This window comes from Chroicocephalus ridibundus, chromosome 1 (assembly GCF_963924245.1).
Source record: "Chroicocephalus ridibundus chromosome 1, bChrRid1.1, whole genome shotgun sequence".
Classification (NCBI taxonomy): Eukaryota; Metazoa; Chordata; class Aves; order Charadriiformes; family Laridae; genus Chroicocephalus; species Chroicocephalus ridibundus.
In genome coordinates, this window is record NC_086284.1 from 148,602,201 (window position 1) to 148,616,968 (window position 14,768).

Below are 14,768 nucleotides of genomic sequence, written 5' to 3' on the forward strand. Positions count from 1 at the left end.
CCAGGTTGCAGTTCCATGCTAGGATTTAGAAATGTAAATCACTGGACTTTTTTTGAAACTTTTATCCCCTACCACTAAACTTCAATAGACCAACACAAGTGACAAGGGAAAATGCAGCCCTATGCTCCACTTATTTTGAGGATTTTTTTAAAATGTTGATTGCCAGTAGTTGTCACCAAAATTATATTGTGCTGTCAGTGAAATACAGTCCTAGCTTCCTATGTTTCTGCAAGCCTTCACAGCTTATTCATTTGCTCCTAGGGACATCCATCCTTCTTCTGATCCCATGTTTTCTCCTTTGTAAGCAGAAACAGAGCAGGAAATGGAAGCCTCAGTGAAGCCAGTAGCAAAACCTCAAACTGATTTTAAAGACATCATTACTTGATCATTAGATTTCTCTACTTTTTTTTACAGCCGCATAAGTACATATTAAACAACAGTTAGCTGATTTGCTTATTCTGGTGCTGAATGAGTCAACAAAGATTCTAATTAACTTGGATCTCACACACGCACATTTATATTTCTTTCTTGCCTACTAAAAATATTCTCAGGGTGCTGTACCTAATTCCACGTCCATGCAATTTTGTTGTCTGTGTCATCCTGATGTGACTCGAAACTACAAAGATGTGCTTTCGTATGTGCACATCATCAGATCAACCACTGCTACTTAAAATTAGACTAGGGACCTGAACACATACTACAGGGAAAAGTCCTGCTTCTACAATCACAGAACATTATGTAAGCTGTAAATAGAGTTGCAGAAAGATTTATGATACCTCCAAAGGGCGTAGCGTTGTATGTTCATTAATTAACTGCTGCAAGTTCAACAATGCAACTACAAAAATCCAAGTAGGGAGGAGGAGGGATAAAAATCATTGCAATGGTATTCTCTTTATTCCTGTTCCCTCCAAGACACCAATCTTGCCAATGAAATTCATGTGGGGGCCCAGGTGAGACCCCACTTGCTTCAGCAAAGCCCTGTGCAGGTGAAGGAGCCTGCTTCCGCATCACAGCGAGCACGTTGGCAGCTTACGACTTGTTTTCTTGCTCATCAGAAGCTTCCCACTAGACATCCCCCAACAGCCTGTGCCCCTCTTCTGCCTCCTCCTTCCTCTCTCCTTTCCTTGCCCTCAGAGGAGCGGGCATGCTTGTCTGCGTGTTGTTTTGCTCACTCCTCCTGCTGCCTCCCTTCTCTTACAGGCCTGGTGAGATCCTCAGGCATGTTTGGGCCAACCCTGGGCTTCCTGCTTGGATCCTTCTGTGCCAGCCTCTGGGTCGATATTGGTGTTGTGGATATCGGTAAGAGACAGTGGGGTGATGCACCAACTGAGAGGTTGGCTGGAGCCTGCGTGCCAAGAAGCACCTTCCCAGCTTACTACTCCAGAAAAGGGGGTTCTCCAGAGATTTTCCCACTCAAAAGCTGTTGTTATTCACATTTTAATATCTGCAGTGTTGTAGTGTGAGTGGAATGGCCCTTGATGCAAGACCCCCACCCCTGCTGCAGAAGCATGTTGTACCTCCTGTTGTGCTCATACACACATTCGTTACACTCTTGCTGTGCAGCTGAGAACAAATGAGGAAATGAAAGGCCATCCCTGCGTTAAGTGAACCCTGAAAGGCCTTTCCTCATGGACAATTTCAACACTTGGCAAAAATTATGTTCGCTTAAAAAGAATGCAGCAGAGATTCATATGAAAACTCATTCCATTGTTAAAATCACTTTCAGGTCTCTAATCTCAAGGAAACTTTGAGGAACTTCAAGGAAAAACTGTTGAGTTTGGGGATGGAAGAATGAAGGGGCAGTGAGAAATTAAGAAAGAGAGGTTGTTTTTTGGTGGTAAAGGACCCTCTTGCTGTTACTCGTTCTCACAGAAAGTATTGGAAGATTGTGGCAAGGAAATGTCACCATGGGTCTAAATGGAGACATCTATTTTTGACTGCATGGGACTGATTTGATACAAGTTGCCTTTCAATTCTTCATGCGAAATATAAATCACCTCTGTTCTGGTCTTTAATATATAAGGATACCCATAGTATCATTAGTTAAATTAAAAAGAAATAATTTAATTGCTGTGTGTGATATTTAATCTATTTTCCTGTCTTTCTGTGTTTTATAGATGCCGTCAGCATAAATCCTAAAGATACCCGTTGGGTTGGTGCCTGGTGGCTTGGATTGCTCATCTGTGGAGCAGTCAACTTCATTGCTTCCTTGCCTTTCTGGTTTCTGCCTTACTCCTTAACAAAAGAAGGAGAGAATGAAAAACTGAAGATTAGTCATTTGCCTGTTCAAGGAGATCGTTGTAAAATAGACTCCCCAGTTCAGCCACAGATAAAGTTCTCAGAGGCAGTAAAAGGTGAAAGATTAGTGCTCAAACGTTTGCATGTGAATTATCTCTCATAGGTTCACTCTGAGCTGAGCATGGATTTGCACAAGCCTTGGCAAAATGCACGTTTGTGCAGTGCAAATGGTGGACAAAAATGCTCTGATTTGTAGTACCATAATTACATGCTAAGGGTGTGTTTCAGTTCTCCGTTTGTCAGACAGCTGGAAAAAGCTCATGCACCAGAAATTCTCAGTTCAGCATGGTAGTTGTCGTGCGATGTGTTTCAGCTATGACCTTATGATTGTGGAGGAAGAGGGGGAAAGCATCCCATTAATGACCAGTCCACAGCTGGCAGGTTACTGTTTTACTGAGGCCAACGTTTGGGAGGGAAACATGGGGCTAAGTACCACAAGACCTGTTGCAGGGCTTTCACTGAATTCATGGCTCCTGTGTATGAGCTCAGTAATGCTAAATTAACCTCGTATAGGCAATATTGGACCCAACTATCCATTGCCGGACTCAGTCCCCCGAGGCTTTTATTCGTATGTGTGTATGCATGTGCTATCCTTAGTGACAAGAGCACTTCCCAGAGAAGTGTTTTGAACTCTTGTCTTTTAGATAGGTGTGCTAACAGCCAGACCACAGGCTAAATGCAGGTTTTTGTCTTCACTTTAATTTTATGGACTTAGATATTCTAACCAAGGGTCTCAGGAAAGGTTTCAGCCTTTTGCTGGGTTAGGTGCTCCCTTTCTCTGGATATCACCCTCATAGAATCACAGAATCACAGAACGGTAGGGTTGGAAGGGACCTCTGGAGATCATCTAGTCCACCCCCCCTGCCACAGCAGGGTCACCTAGAGCAGGTTGCACAGGAGCGCGTCCAGCCGGATTTTGAATGTCCCCAGAGATGGAGACCCTACCACCTCTCTGGGCAGCCTGTTCCAGTGCTCTGCCACCCTCAAAGGAAAGAAGTTCCTTCTCATGTTTAGGTGGAACTTCCTATGCTCAAGTTTGTGCCCATTACCTCATGCAGGCCTCTTGTGTGGTTTGTGAAGGCTCCTCCTTTAGGCACCAAACTTTTCACTTGGTATATTATAGAGAGTCTTAATGGTCCCCTAGGGGCCCTTTCCTGTACAAGCTTTGAGGATCAGTGTTGCAAGCCTTAGTGCCTTTGCTGTATCGCACACAAGAACACAGCAAAAGGATTTCTGATTCCCAGTCCAGCATCCACTGTGCCATTTGGCCTTCCTGCTTCTGTAAGTCATGTGTTGGCAATGAGGAAAATCTCACTTGGACAAGCGTAGTTTTTGATAGGCAAAGAACTGTAGCCTGCAATAGAGCCAATAGTTAACTCAAAGTTAGTTTTATTAGCTGAAGGATGTCAAAACAACTCTTCTCTATGTTTAGCAGGGTGTACAGCATATACCTCTCCATTGCAGATTTCCTCCCAGCTCTGAAGAAGCTGTTTGGAAATCCAGTTTTCTTGGTGTACATCTTCCTCACTATTCTGCAGTACAATTCTCTTGTTGGGATGATAACCTATGAGACAAAGTTTATGGAGCAGCAATTTAATGTATCAGTGGCAAAGGCCATCTTTCTAATTGGTAGGTACCTGTCCTTCTTTTAAATTCCAATGTCAAAAAGGATGCTTCTCTTTGTTATTTTGCCTTCCTTTTTAGGGGGAGTTTTTGCGAACTTTTTTGGTTAAAAAAAGTATGTAGTGATTTGTTAATTTTCCTAATGTATTTTGAAAATGGATGTTAATTTTAGTGTTATTTTTCCTGGTGTTCCAAATTTAGTGAGCTAGAGGATTATTAGAACTGTGTGGATTTTTTTTTTTGGCTGAAGCTTTTTTCAAAGAGTGAGATTTGGATTATGAATGTATGTGTTTTTGTGAACAAATAATACACAGAAACTGCAACTAAGTAACAACTAAAACAAAAAACATCTAATTTAGAAAATGTCTAATGAAACCTAGTGATTTTCCTTTTCAGAATAACATATCGGTATAAATGTTCTTCAATTTTCATTACAAATACAAATTTTATAATGTAAATGTAAAATTTTGAGTCATTTCGTTCAGCTCTCTTTCTATTTGCCAGTTCCCTCGAAAATAAGTTCTTTGTAGTGCTCTACAAAAAAAAGAATGCTGAAATCATATTAATTTTACAGTGATTAATATGGTCTCATAATCTGGCAAGAAAACCAGGGTATTTGAAGACTCTGAATAACTGATATTCCATTACTTTAGTTTGAAGACAGTCTGCTTTGCTGTGGGTCAAGTACAAATGTGGGAAGAACTTTCGTTTTCCTATCTTGTTTTGGATGCAGGGAAAATTTTACAAAACCATGACCAAAAACCCACACAAACAAAAAAACTGGCACAGAGAAAGACAAGCCACTCACAATAGAATCTTGTAAAAGCTCTCTATTTAGCACGTGAGTATTAGAGCTGGAGTTTGTGAAATGCTGAACGGATTAAATCTAAATGAAATCTTTCCATTATTCACTCTCAGAGCAAAATGGAATCCAATGCAAGACACTGCTTCCTTTCAATTTCCATTTTGGAGATTATTTTTTTAAAACTTTCAGAAAGTTTGATGTTTTACTTTAAATAAAGAAGTATCCATGAGCTGAGACATTTATCTCATTTACTCCAGCTTCTATCAGGCACTTGCATAGGTTTTATTACATCAGTATGCAACAGAATAATATTTATTTATATATATTTTTATATATATAAATATATATATATTTATTACAACAATATAATAAAAAGGTAGGGAATATCGAGGAACTAAACTTTTTAAAGTCATAACATGACTTGAAAGAAAATGAGGAAGTAAGTAAAATTACTTAAAGGTAATAAAAAAAATCTTAGAACCTCCAAGGATCGGTCCGAAAAAAGGTCAGTATCTGATATTTTGGAAACTACTAGAACCAGGTATTTATTTGAAAAAGGGTCGATGCAAGTGACAGCAGTTAACATTTTGTTACCTTCTATTTGCAGGTGTGATACTTTTACCCATGACAATCCTGGGGATGTTTCTAGGAGGCTTTCTGATCAAGAAATTCAAACTTCACATAACCGAAATGGCAAAGTTCGCGTGCATCACCTTTGTAATAGCGTATTTGTTAAACCTCTTGTACTTTACGTGCAGTTGTGAGGTGCTCCAGGTGGCTGGCTTGACAGCGCCCTACTCAGGGTTTGTATCCCCTTGGGTTTGTGTTGGTTGTCATTTATCATGGTTGCGTCCTGCCCCATGCAGAACATGGTGCAAGCACCTGCATTCCTCTACTCTCAATCTAATCTGGATTTGTTGTCTCATCTGAAATACAAACCTTCTACTCTAGGAAAAATTTTGATTTTAATTTGGATGAGTTCTGAAATTTGGCTCCTCTGTTGATTTGGTGTCCCATATTTCTTTTGCATAAAAAAACATCTATATGTGTCTGTTTAAAGGCAGCGATTTTTTATTGATACTGGCATGTCTTATGTCATCTGCTAGTGTCAATCAGTGTGGTTTCAGCTACAGTAGAGCTGCTGTGATTATATAATTTTACTGCTCCCTTGGTGGTGATACACACAAGAAAACCCAAGATTTTGAGATAGACTTGTCAGGCTTAAATGATACCAGTGTTAGGGATGGGCAGGATAACCAAATTTTGTTTTCAAATTTCATTTAAACGGGACATTTCTTTTTCTAAATTGTTTATTGCTGGATATTGGGAATATACCTCTGTATTCTGGCAATTCACTAATTAATACAAAATTTGTCACAGGGAATTGAAATTTTTATATTCTATTTCAAAACTTTAATTTAAAGTGGTTCTGCTACCATGTAGGGAACGGGAAGTAAAAAGAGTGTTGGAAGTGGCTTCTCCGTAGTCCCCCAATGGCTTTGCCTCTAGAAGGGTCAATCTTCTAGATCAGTAGTTATCAACCTGCATGGGGCGTTACCAGCCTGCCTTGGTTTCTGGAGCTGCCGACCTGCCTGGGTCCATTTTCTCAGCTGTGAAGTAGAAAGTGGTCATGTCAGGAGTGTGTGCTGCCCAAACAGACATTCCCCCTCCCTTGCCAGGACTATGGTCATGCTTTCTTGAGAACATTTTGCTGATCCCAGCAGCATGCCACAATTGCCTACTGTTTAAATTTAGCTCAGGCTGGTCCAAAAATTTTCAAGGGATTTTAAAGGATTAAACTGAATCCAGCAGGCTTGCTAGATTTTCACTTCAGGCAGAAACTCAGTCCTGTGTTTTTTGAAGCTGAGCCTATGTTCAGGGAAATATCTAAGTTGTCCTGGCAAACCTGACACCCAGTTTTGAGTGCTTTGAGATTAGTTACGTAAACAATGTCAGAGGTTTGTGCAGTGGAGATAACTCTGGTTCAGTGCAACATCTGGTACCGTAGAGTGAATTAAAAATAAGCAGAAACATTGAGACAGCAAATACTGAAAGAGCAATGACATCTTCTCCTGGAGAATTTAGCATGTGCTAGGATTGTTCCGGTTAAGCAAGTCACATACTGTTTTACCCGTTTAACAATTTGTATTTTGAAGATGAGCAGCAGCCTAATGAGGGATAAAGCCCCCAGTTATTTTCCCTTCTAAAAGATTTAGGAGAAATGTAGCCCTCTTGAGGTATGTTTTGGATTGAGGAGTGGGGAGGAAGAAAAGGCAAATTTTGAGCTCTTTATATTGTGAGCGGCTTCAGAGCAGGGGTGATTTGTAGATGGTGGACTCCTACCACTTTCTGAAAACTGAGCCCTGCTACCATGCCCTCAGAGTCACTGGCCACTTTTTAAATTCTCAATGCTAGTTGTCATCTGCTTAGTTTAGCTCATTGGGGCCTGAGTCTGATGTTTCTTACAGAAGTGTTGGTAAAGGTGAAAGCTATGGAACTCCATGATAATAAACAACAGGAAACAAGATCTGATAAGAAATGGGGCTCAAGCCTGTCCCAGGTGAAGGGCTGCTGCTGAATACTGTCAGAGCTGAGAGAGAAGCAGGACTTCCCACTCAGTCTCATGCAACTTTGATGGCCACTAACCATTTCCAATCCAGTGAAAAAAATGTCAAGGTTGTCTTGCTGCTGTAGTTGTATGTAATTTTATATCAACACTTCAAGCGCCTAGATATGGTACGATATCTACTGCTAAGGAAAAGCATGGCCACTCTACAGGTAACAAGAGATTTTAGGTATGATTCTTTTTCTTGGGTTAAGCTTTCAAATGAAAAAGTAATACCAGTTATTCCCTTACAGCCAAGAATAACTAGTTTGTGAGTTCCCTGCCTTTTCAGCAACAATCCATAAAATGTTAATGCTTGATGAAAAATCTCAAGACGCCTTTGGTTTAGCTGAAATTATCTTAGTCTCCATACAACTTCACAGTCTATTGGATGGTAGCAGATACCCATGTTGATTGCTTCACTTTCTCCACGTTTTTTCCTGCCTAGTCCCTGATATTCTGTTTGACTATGTAATTTGACTAAATACTTCTTTTCTTTCTTTCTGTTTTCCTCCAGATTAAAACATCTTTCCTCCCCGAAAAACAACTTCATGGCCAGTTGCAATGCTGACTGCGGCTGCAAGCTGGATCAGTGGGACCCTGTATGTGGGGATAATGGGATCACTTACATGACAGCCTGCTTTGCGGGGTGTAAATCATCAACTGGGATGGGAAAGAATATGGTAAATAATATAGGTGGATAGATGATTATAGATAGAGCTAAAATTCTTCATCAATTAATTTTTTGGCTTGGTGATTACGAAATCCTGTAGACACAAATGTCCATTCTAAATGGTTTAACCTTGTAGTAGAAACTGAGTGCAAGGTTGCAGGGAGGGTTTTTAGAACAGTTGGGGTGAGGTAAACAAGCTATTCAGGAAAGACGAGACAACCTCAGACTCGACTTACATTTCTGGAATGTTTTTATTTCGATTATTTTGTAATTTATTTTCTTCTCGCCAAGATGACCATAAATTTGGCTTTAAGTTTCTCAGTAGATCTCTTACTGCATAGGAACAACACAGCTAAGAGAGGTTTGTTTTAGAAAACCTTTACTAGTCTGGTTGTTATACTAGTTGTATATGTCAACTCATGTGCAGCCGACCTGTCTAAAATTGTTAGTGCTGGTTTCACAAACTGTTACATATCATACTGGAATTTCCTGCTTTCCTGAGCTGCCATAGCTCAGGAAAGCAAGTGATGACTCTAAATTGTACAACCAAGAGGTCCTGTTAAATATACCTCTGGCCATTTTGTTCAGTATATCAGCAGCAAAGCCATTTTCAAACAGTCCTACCTGGGCAAGACCATTAAAAACAGTAGGTTTGCAGAAGTGTGTGCAAATGGTCATGTCTTCTGGCAGAAGCAGAATTGTCTTCATGTAACAATACTGAAAAAGACAGGCAACTTTTTCAGATTTATACCCATACATCCCAGCAATATTGTCATGCTTCCCTTCAGGGAAATCGGCTTTCAATCCCATATCTCCTGCTAACTTCAAAGGCTATGAAGCAGCCCACTCTCAATCCAGCACCAAATTGCTGTTTTAGATACAAACAGTAGATATGCATGATTGCATTGTTGAGTCCACTTCCATATTTTTAAGGTTACTCATCTACTTCATAGGATTCCTGAGCAGAATGGCTGGCTAACAGTTCATGGCTGGATAACAGTTCCTGTCTGAATTTTACAGCTTTAGCCCATTTTAAGAATACACAGAGCACCTTCTGTTCTAGGAATGGCATGGCTGAAACTAGAGTCTCAGCTGCTTTGTGTCTCTGGAGCAGCTCAGAGTGACTGGAGCATGCCAATGAATTTGGCCATCAGTTTGCAAGGATGATTAGGGAGTTTTTTTCAGCATAAACAACAGCCTGCCTGTTATGGGCAGTGAAAAAATCTAGCTACTAAAATAGTTTTGTGCCACTGAATTCTGATTAAATAAATTCTTCTTCTCATCTTCTCCTTTCAGGTGTTTCACAATTGCAGCTGTGTGGAAGGACAAGTGCATGGACTTGGCAATGCCTCTGCAGTTCTGGGACAATGCCAAAGAGAAAGCTGTACCAAAGCATTTCCCTATTTTTTAGCATTACAGACTGCATATGCATTTATTTTAGCCTTAGGAGGCACTCCTACATACATGATTATGTTTAGGTGAAATACTTTACCTTTCCTTGACCATAAAGCTTGGGGAAAGAGAAACAGAATATGGTATCTACTGTTTCATTCCTATTGTGAGGAATGACATGCTGATGAAAGTGGGGCCTCAAGTCTTTGCCTGTACTCTGAAATCCAGCTCTGTTCAGAGGCACAGCAAAATGCCTGTCCACCACTTTAATTCCAATTTAAGGCTGATTAAATATTTTGGTGATGAAATGGGTGGGCCTTATGCTGATCCTGAACATTAGTTTTCATTTCCAATGGCAGGGATGTTTCTAACAGAGCAATGAACTTCGAATAAGATGCAGGGCTAAGCTATATCCAAGGTGACTATGCCGTTCACATTACTCAGGAGGAAAACATTCACCTTTGTTAAGCCTTGTTGCCTCAGAATGTTTTCTGTGTTGTGAGAAGTCTGATATTCCATTCTGATATTCCCATTTTTTGTCAATATCTGGTATAAACAGAACTACATCAGCAGCAATAATTTTTAATTTTTATTCCTTCAGCTGTAAAGCAGCACTGCTTGTTTTATACTCGGAAGAAAAGACATGTGCCTTTCGCCTGGAAGTTTCTTTCCAGTCATGTCACGGGTGAATTGCAACCCTCGGTAGTTAGTGTGCATGACTAGATAACTCTCTTTGCTAAACTGCTGATTCTTCTGCAACATTTCTAAGTGTAGCCATTCTTACCGCATGCCTGGATTATGGACGAGGCTACCTGCTGGGCAAAGTTTTCAGAATACTAATGTGTATAATGAGAAGCCTTTCATATTAATGCTGAAAAGACGATATGCTGACATATAAACTCCAGTTCAGGAAATAGGCTGGCCATAGCAAGTCTCTCTCCTGCCCCCGCGCCAGCTCGGTACTCCCCTCTGCTTTTTGTGAATCCTTCCAGTTCATCTGATGGACACAGGTTGTTTCTCCACTGGTAGGAATGAGGTACTTTTGTAGCCAGGTAACTCACATTTGCTATCTCTTTAAAAAAGCTAGAGGCAGAGGTGAGTTTTACCTGCATGTAGCTATGCTATGTAGCTTCTTCTCTCTGTTCACCACTGCACAGTACAGCTCCTCCTACAGCAAGGCAGCTTCTTGGACCTTCACTTATGGACATGAGGTGCCTGCTTTTAGTTGGTTCACTTTCGTTTTCCCATGCATCCTCTTCCAAAACTCCTTACAATCTGTTCTCCTAGGGTTCAAGACCAGGTTCTGTAGATTCTCACATTTATTTCATCCACTAATGTCAATGGAAAGAGGCTCCACACCTGAACTTTAACTTTGGTGAATGTTTTCAGTCAGGGTTTGAGTGAGCTATGCTAGGTAAGCCACAATACTCTGGCAATGAGGCACGTGCAGATGTTCACTGGGTGGCTATGGCTACATTATCCTATTGTTCCCCAAACCAATGTACTATTTTTGTTTCCTTTTTAGATCTGTTTCACCAGACCTGAAATCCTTTGCTGTTGGGATTGAAACTTTAGGTGGTAGAGTACTAGGTAAAACTTCATTTCTTTGTGGGATTCAAGTAGGTAGCCATGGAGACAGACCAACGCTAGCCAGTGCAATGTCCTTGCTTTAGATGAGAACAAAAGAAATTTTCTAAAATTTTTCTTTGTAAGCAGACTATGCATTTCAAAAGTTTTGGAGGAGCTTGCTACATGTTCCTGGTATGTAATTACATATTATGATTATCTTTAATTCTTACTATGCAGCAAAGGAATCAGGCAAAGGAAGGAAACTGTATTGTAGCTTTGGGTTTGTTTGTTTTAATTTCTGGACACAACTACCTGAGCTTGATCAGTCTGGATATCCCTAACATCTGTGCTCCCTTTTCCTGGCCATTTTTCACTTGGAGGTACCATGTACTTTACCTGTTATTTTCTTTCTTGTGTTTTTCTGCAATAAATAGTCGTTCCAGTCTTCAGACATGTAGTCTGCCCTGCCTCTAACAAACCTAACCTTATCTTCACTTTCTTGCTGATTTTTGAGATCTTCCCTATGCAGACAAGCCCAAGTAGTCATTTGGATCTCTCTCCTAATCTCCACATTTTAGCTGAATGCTGCAGAGAATCAGTCTTCTGCTTTTATGAAATAGTTTTCTTCACAAAACTGCACATTATCCCTGAAACAGCTTACCGATTATATTAAAGCATTATGACTGTCTAAAAAGAATTCTTTCAGTACTACGTAAGTAATGCATTTATTACCCGGTTGGTTTTGAGCAAGTACTTAATTGCTCAAAATTAAGTGCCCTTTGCACTCATCTAACCATTTTTAATGGCAAACTGTTGTGTAATACCTGAATAGATACATTAGTATACATAAATATTAATATGTCATGGCAAGTAATTCCCCACTGGGGACTGAAAAAGAAATGTCGGTTATATTATTTCTTTAAACAACAGAAGTTGTAATTCTAATAAAAATGCCAGTAAAGTAGAATTACTAACATCTCCCTTGCCGAATATATTAATGCTATGTTCTTTCATCCTTTCAATTCCCTTAAGGTACATGCTTAAATATTTTCACAAATCTTGGAATCTAAAAGCTGGAGCTGGATGTTTAGTCCCATTTTATGCAGCCATAATTCAGAAACCCTGAGATTCATTTCCTCATTTCTTTACCAAGACATAAAATTCTGAGATCTTCATGTCTGAGATCATGTAATAAGAATTTTCTTTGCAGGAGGACTCCCAGCCCCTATTTATTTTGGTGCCTTGATAGATAAGACCTGCTTGAAGTGGGGGACAAAAAACTGTGGGGGAACAGGATCCTGCCGGGTATACGACACGAAAGCATTCAGGTAAGCTGAAATCTTCGGTAAGGGATGGGGAATTCAGCTTCTAAGGCAGAACAAGGCATACTGTGCACGTGACAATTGTCGATAGACTGATTAGCATACTAAAAGCACCAAAACTCCTACTTTTGGCTAGACCTTAATAGATCAAGTAAGCCAAATAATTTTGATCCAATCTGACACGTGACATTGCAGTACACTGTCTTACATTGCCAGAATTAATTCCTTTATTGAAGCCTTAGTGCACTGAATAACTCTGCGATGCTTTGGCTTTGTGGGAGACTGAACAACCGCGGAGTAAGTGGAGGACTGAAGACACCCTCCCTCATCCCTCATTTCTCTGCTTCCTGATGTATAAGGCAGCTCACAAAATCCCCTTGGAGAAGGGATCCAAATGACTGCTGGTGCACGGAGAGCTGTGGCCGGGAGCTCTGAGTGCTGCCAGTGAGGGGCTTGGGGGGAGGCTGGGACAACAGGCAAAACCCCAGCTGGTGCAGCTCCTCCTGTCCCAGCCCTGAAATATCATCTGCTGAATGGGAGCACTCCTCAGACAGAAGGCACTTCTGCTTGGAGGATAGGACATGATTAGGACCTGCCTGGGGCTAAAACCCATGAGATTGTTTGCTTTGTGTTTGTTATTTCTCAAAATGCGGAGCAATACCTGCCTGAGAAGAGATGGTTTTGCCAAAGTGTATTTGATGTCTTACTTGGTTCTGCTCAGAAGTGGCTAGCTTTATTAATATAAACATATTTTGTCACTTTTCTTCCTAGAAATGTTTATCTTGGCCTCATTGCAGGACTACGTGCAGGATGCTGTCTCTTATACATAGTGCTCTCCGTTTTAATAATGAAACGCTTCAAACCAGATGGCAAAGAGATAATAAATACTAAAAATACAGAAAGATCAACCAGGAAAGAACCAGTGTCTGCCAACAAAAAAGACATTCTTCCTGGTGCAAGAACCTCAGAGGAGAGTGAGGAAACCTATATGTAAAAAAAAAGAAACAAGGCTTTTTCCTAACTCTACCTATACTTCAGTTTTTCGAAGCACCAAAGGGGTCTAATTACTGACTTCGACATCTAGTTTACATTTTGGGGATTCAAAAAGTATCTTTGCAACATTGACTTTTAATTTGCTTTACCCTATCCTCTTTCTCTCCTCATCTGAAAAAACAGGGAGAAAAGGTTTTCAAAATTTGGGGGAACTCTCCCATCCTCTTGCTCTCAGTCCCTTTCTAGACCGACAGTAAGACTAGCCAGAGTTTTTCAGATGTAATATATTTGATTGAAATTAATTGAAATTAATTGAATTAATTGAAAAATTAAAAAGAAGAAATCCACAATAAGCTGCTTTTCCATTTTTCACCGACTTTATTTCAAGTCCTCTTGCTCTGTATTTAGTCGTACAGCTCTAAATGGCCAACTGAGTTACACTTGCTCACTCACTCCGATGGCCTTTGCCGTGTGGTTTGTGGCCAGAGCTCTTTGTTCCAGAGGGGTCCCACGGCCCACACTCAGGTGAGAGCCCCAGGGCCGGCAGCCAGCACTCTCTGAACAAGAACTGCACAACCACTCTGGGGTTTGGCTTGGACACAATAAACAATGAAAATGGATTGCAAACAAAAGAAAGTGGCGTATTAATTGTGCAGCACATCTCAGTATTGGGTTTGAGTAAAATTACTTTGAACTGATGCAATAAAATGATAGGTGTTTAAGTTTCTTTGATTTTTTTTTTTTTTTGGTATGCATGTGTGGGCATTTTTATCCTAATGACCACTGCATTTATATTACGTGTATTTAGATTTCCTTCCTTGTTTAAGAAACCTCTAGTAAGCCGTGAAATACAGTACTGAAAACTTGCACATTTACAGCTTTCCACAGACAGCCTAGTCCGGAGAGAAATTTTAATAAAGGATGCTTACAACAGTCAATGCTGGGAAAAAAAGACTCTAAAAATAAGTGTGATATTTCATTGGCAGCCCTCGTGATGTACCTTTGCAATGGGAGCAAACCTGCCTAGTAAGATCACTGCAGGTTTTGTCTCCATCATCACAGCCATTTTACTTTCTCTTCTGAAGGGTACCTCTGCTCCCTGCGGACCTCTGTACGAGCCTAAAGCTAGGCAAAAAGCTTTCTTTCCTAATCTTAAACCTCCTCAGGACATGGAAGACAGCACCTTTTATCTGAGAAAGCAGCAGAGCAGGGGGCTAAAGAGGGGGACTCTCCATATTAAATGATCTTCTGACCTTTCTTCTACCATCTCCCTTGTGTAAGTGCAAGAACAGGAATGGGAAAAGAGTTGATGTGGTTCTCACTGGAAGCAAGTTCTTCATATCCTGGCCTTGGGGAAGGAGCTGTTTGCATTTTATTGCTTAAAGACAGTGACCAGTGTATTTAGATGTTGTCTTTTACAATCACAGCTCTGGTTATAAACTCCCAGCAGACATGGGGAAGCAGTGTGCGTTATAAGGGAACAGGAAT

The 14,768-nt window shown here is 40.4% G+C and overlaps 1 protein-coding gene across 3 annotated transcripts in view; it reads left to right on the forward strand.

The window, feature by feature from the left end:
- LOC134526404 (solute carrier organic anion transporter family member 1C1-like) overlaps positions 1-14,363 on the forward strand; it is a 35,937-nt gene extending 21,574 nt beyond the window's left edge. For 2 of the 3 annotated variants that reach the window (XM_063358265.1, XM_063358273.1), the window contains exons 7-15: positions 1,201-1,299; positions 2,118-2,354; positions 3,763-3,927; positions 5,334-5,529; positions 7,849-8,014; positions 9,301-9,482; positions 10,922-10,986; positions 12,176-12,293; positions 13,059-14,362. In XM_063358265.1, coding sequence (XP_063214335.1) covers positions 1,201-1,299; positions 2,118-2,354; positions 3,763-3,927; positions 5,334-5,529; positions 7,849-8,014; positions 9,301-9,482; positions 10,922-10,986; positions 12,176-12,293; positions 13,059-13,281 — 1,451 coding nt within the window. In that variant the 3' untranslated portion in view covers positions 13,282-14,362. Of the gene's footprint in view, positions 1-1,200; positions 1,300-2,117; positions 2,355-3,762; positions 3,928-5,333; positions 5,530-7,848; positions 8,015-9,300; positions 9,483-10,921; positions 10,987-12,175; positions 12,294-13,058 lie in introns of all 3 variants that reach the window. The other variant, XM_063358255.1, reaches the window with a different exon arrangement.
- The last annotated feature ends 405 nt before the right edge of the window (positions 14,364-14,768 follow it).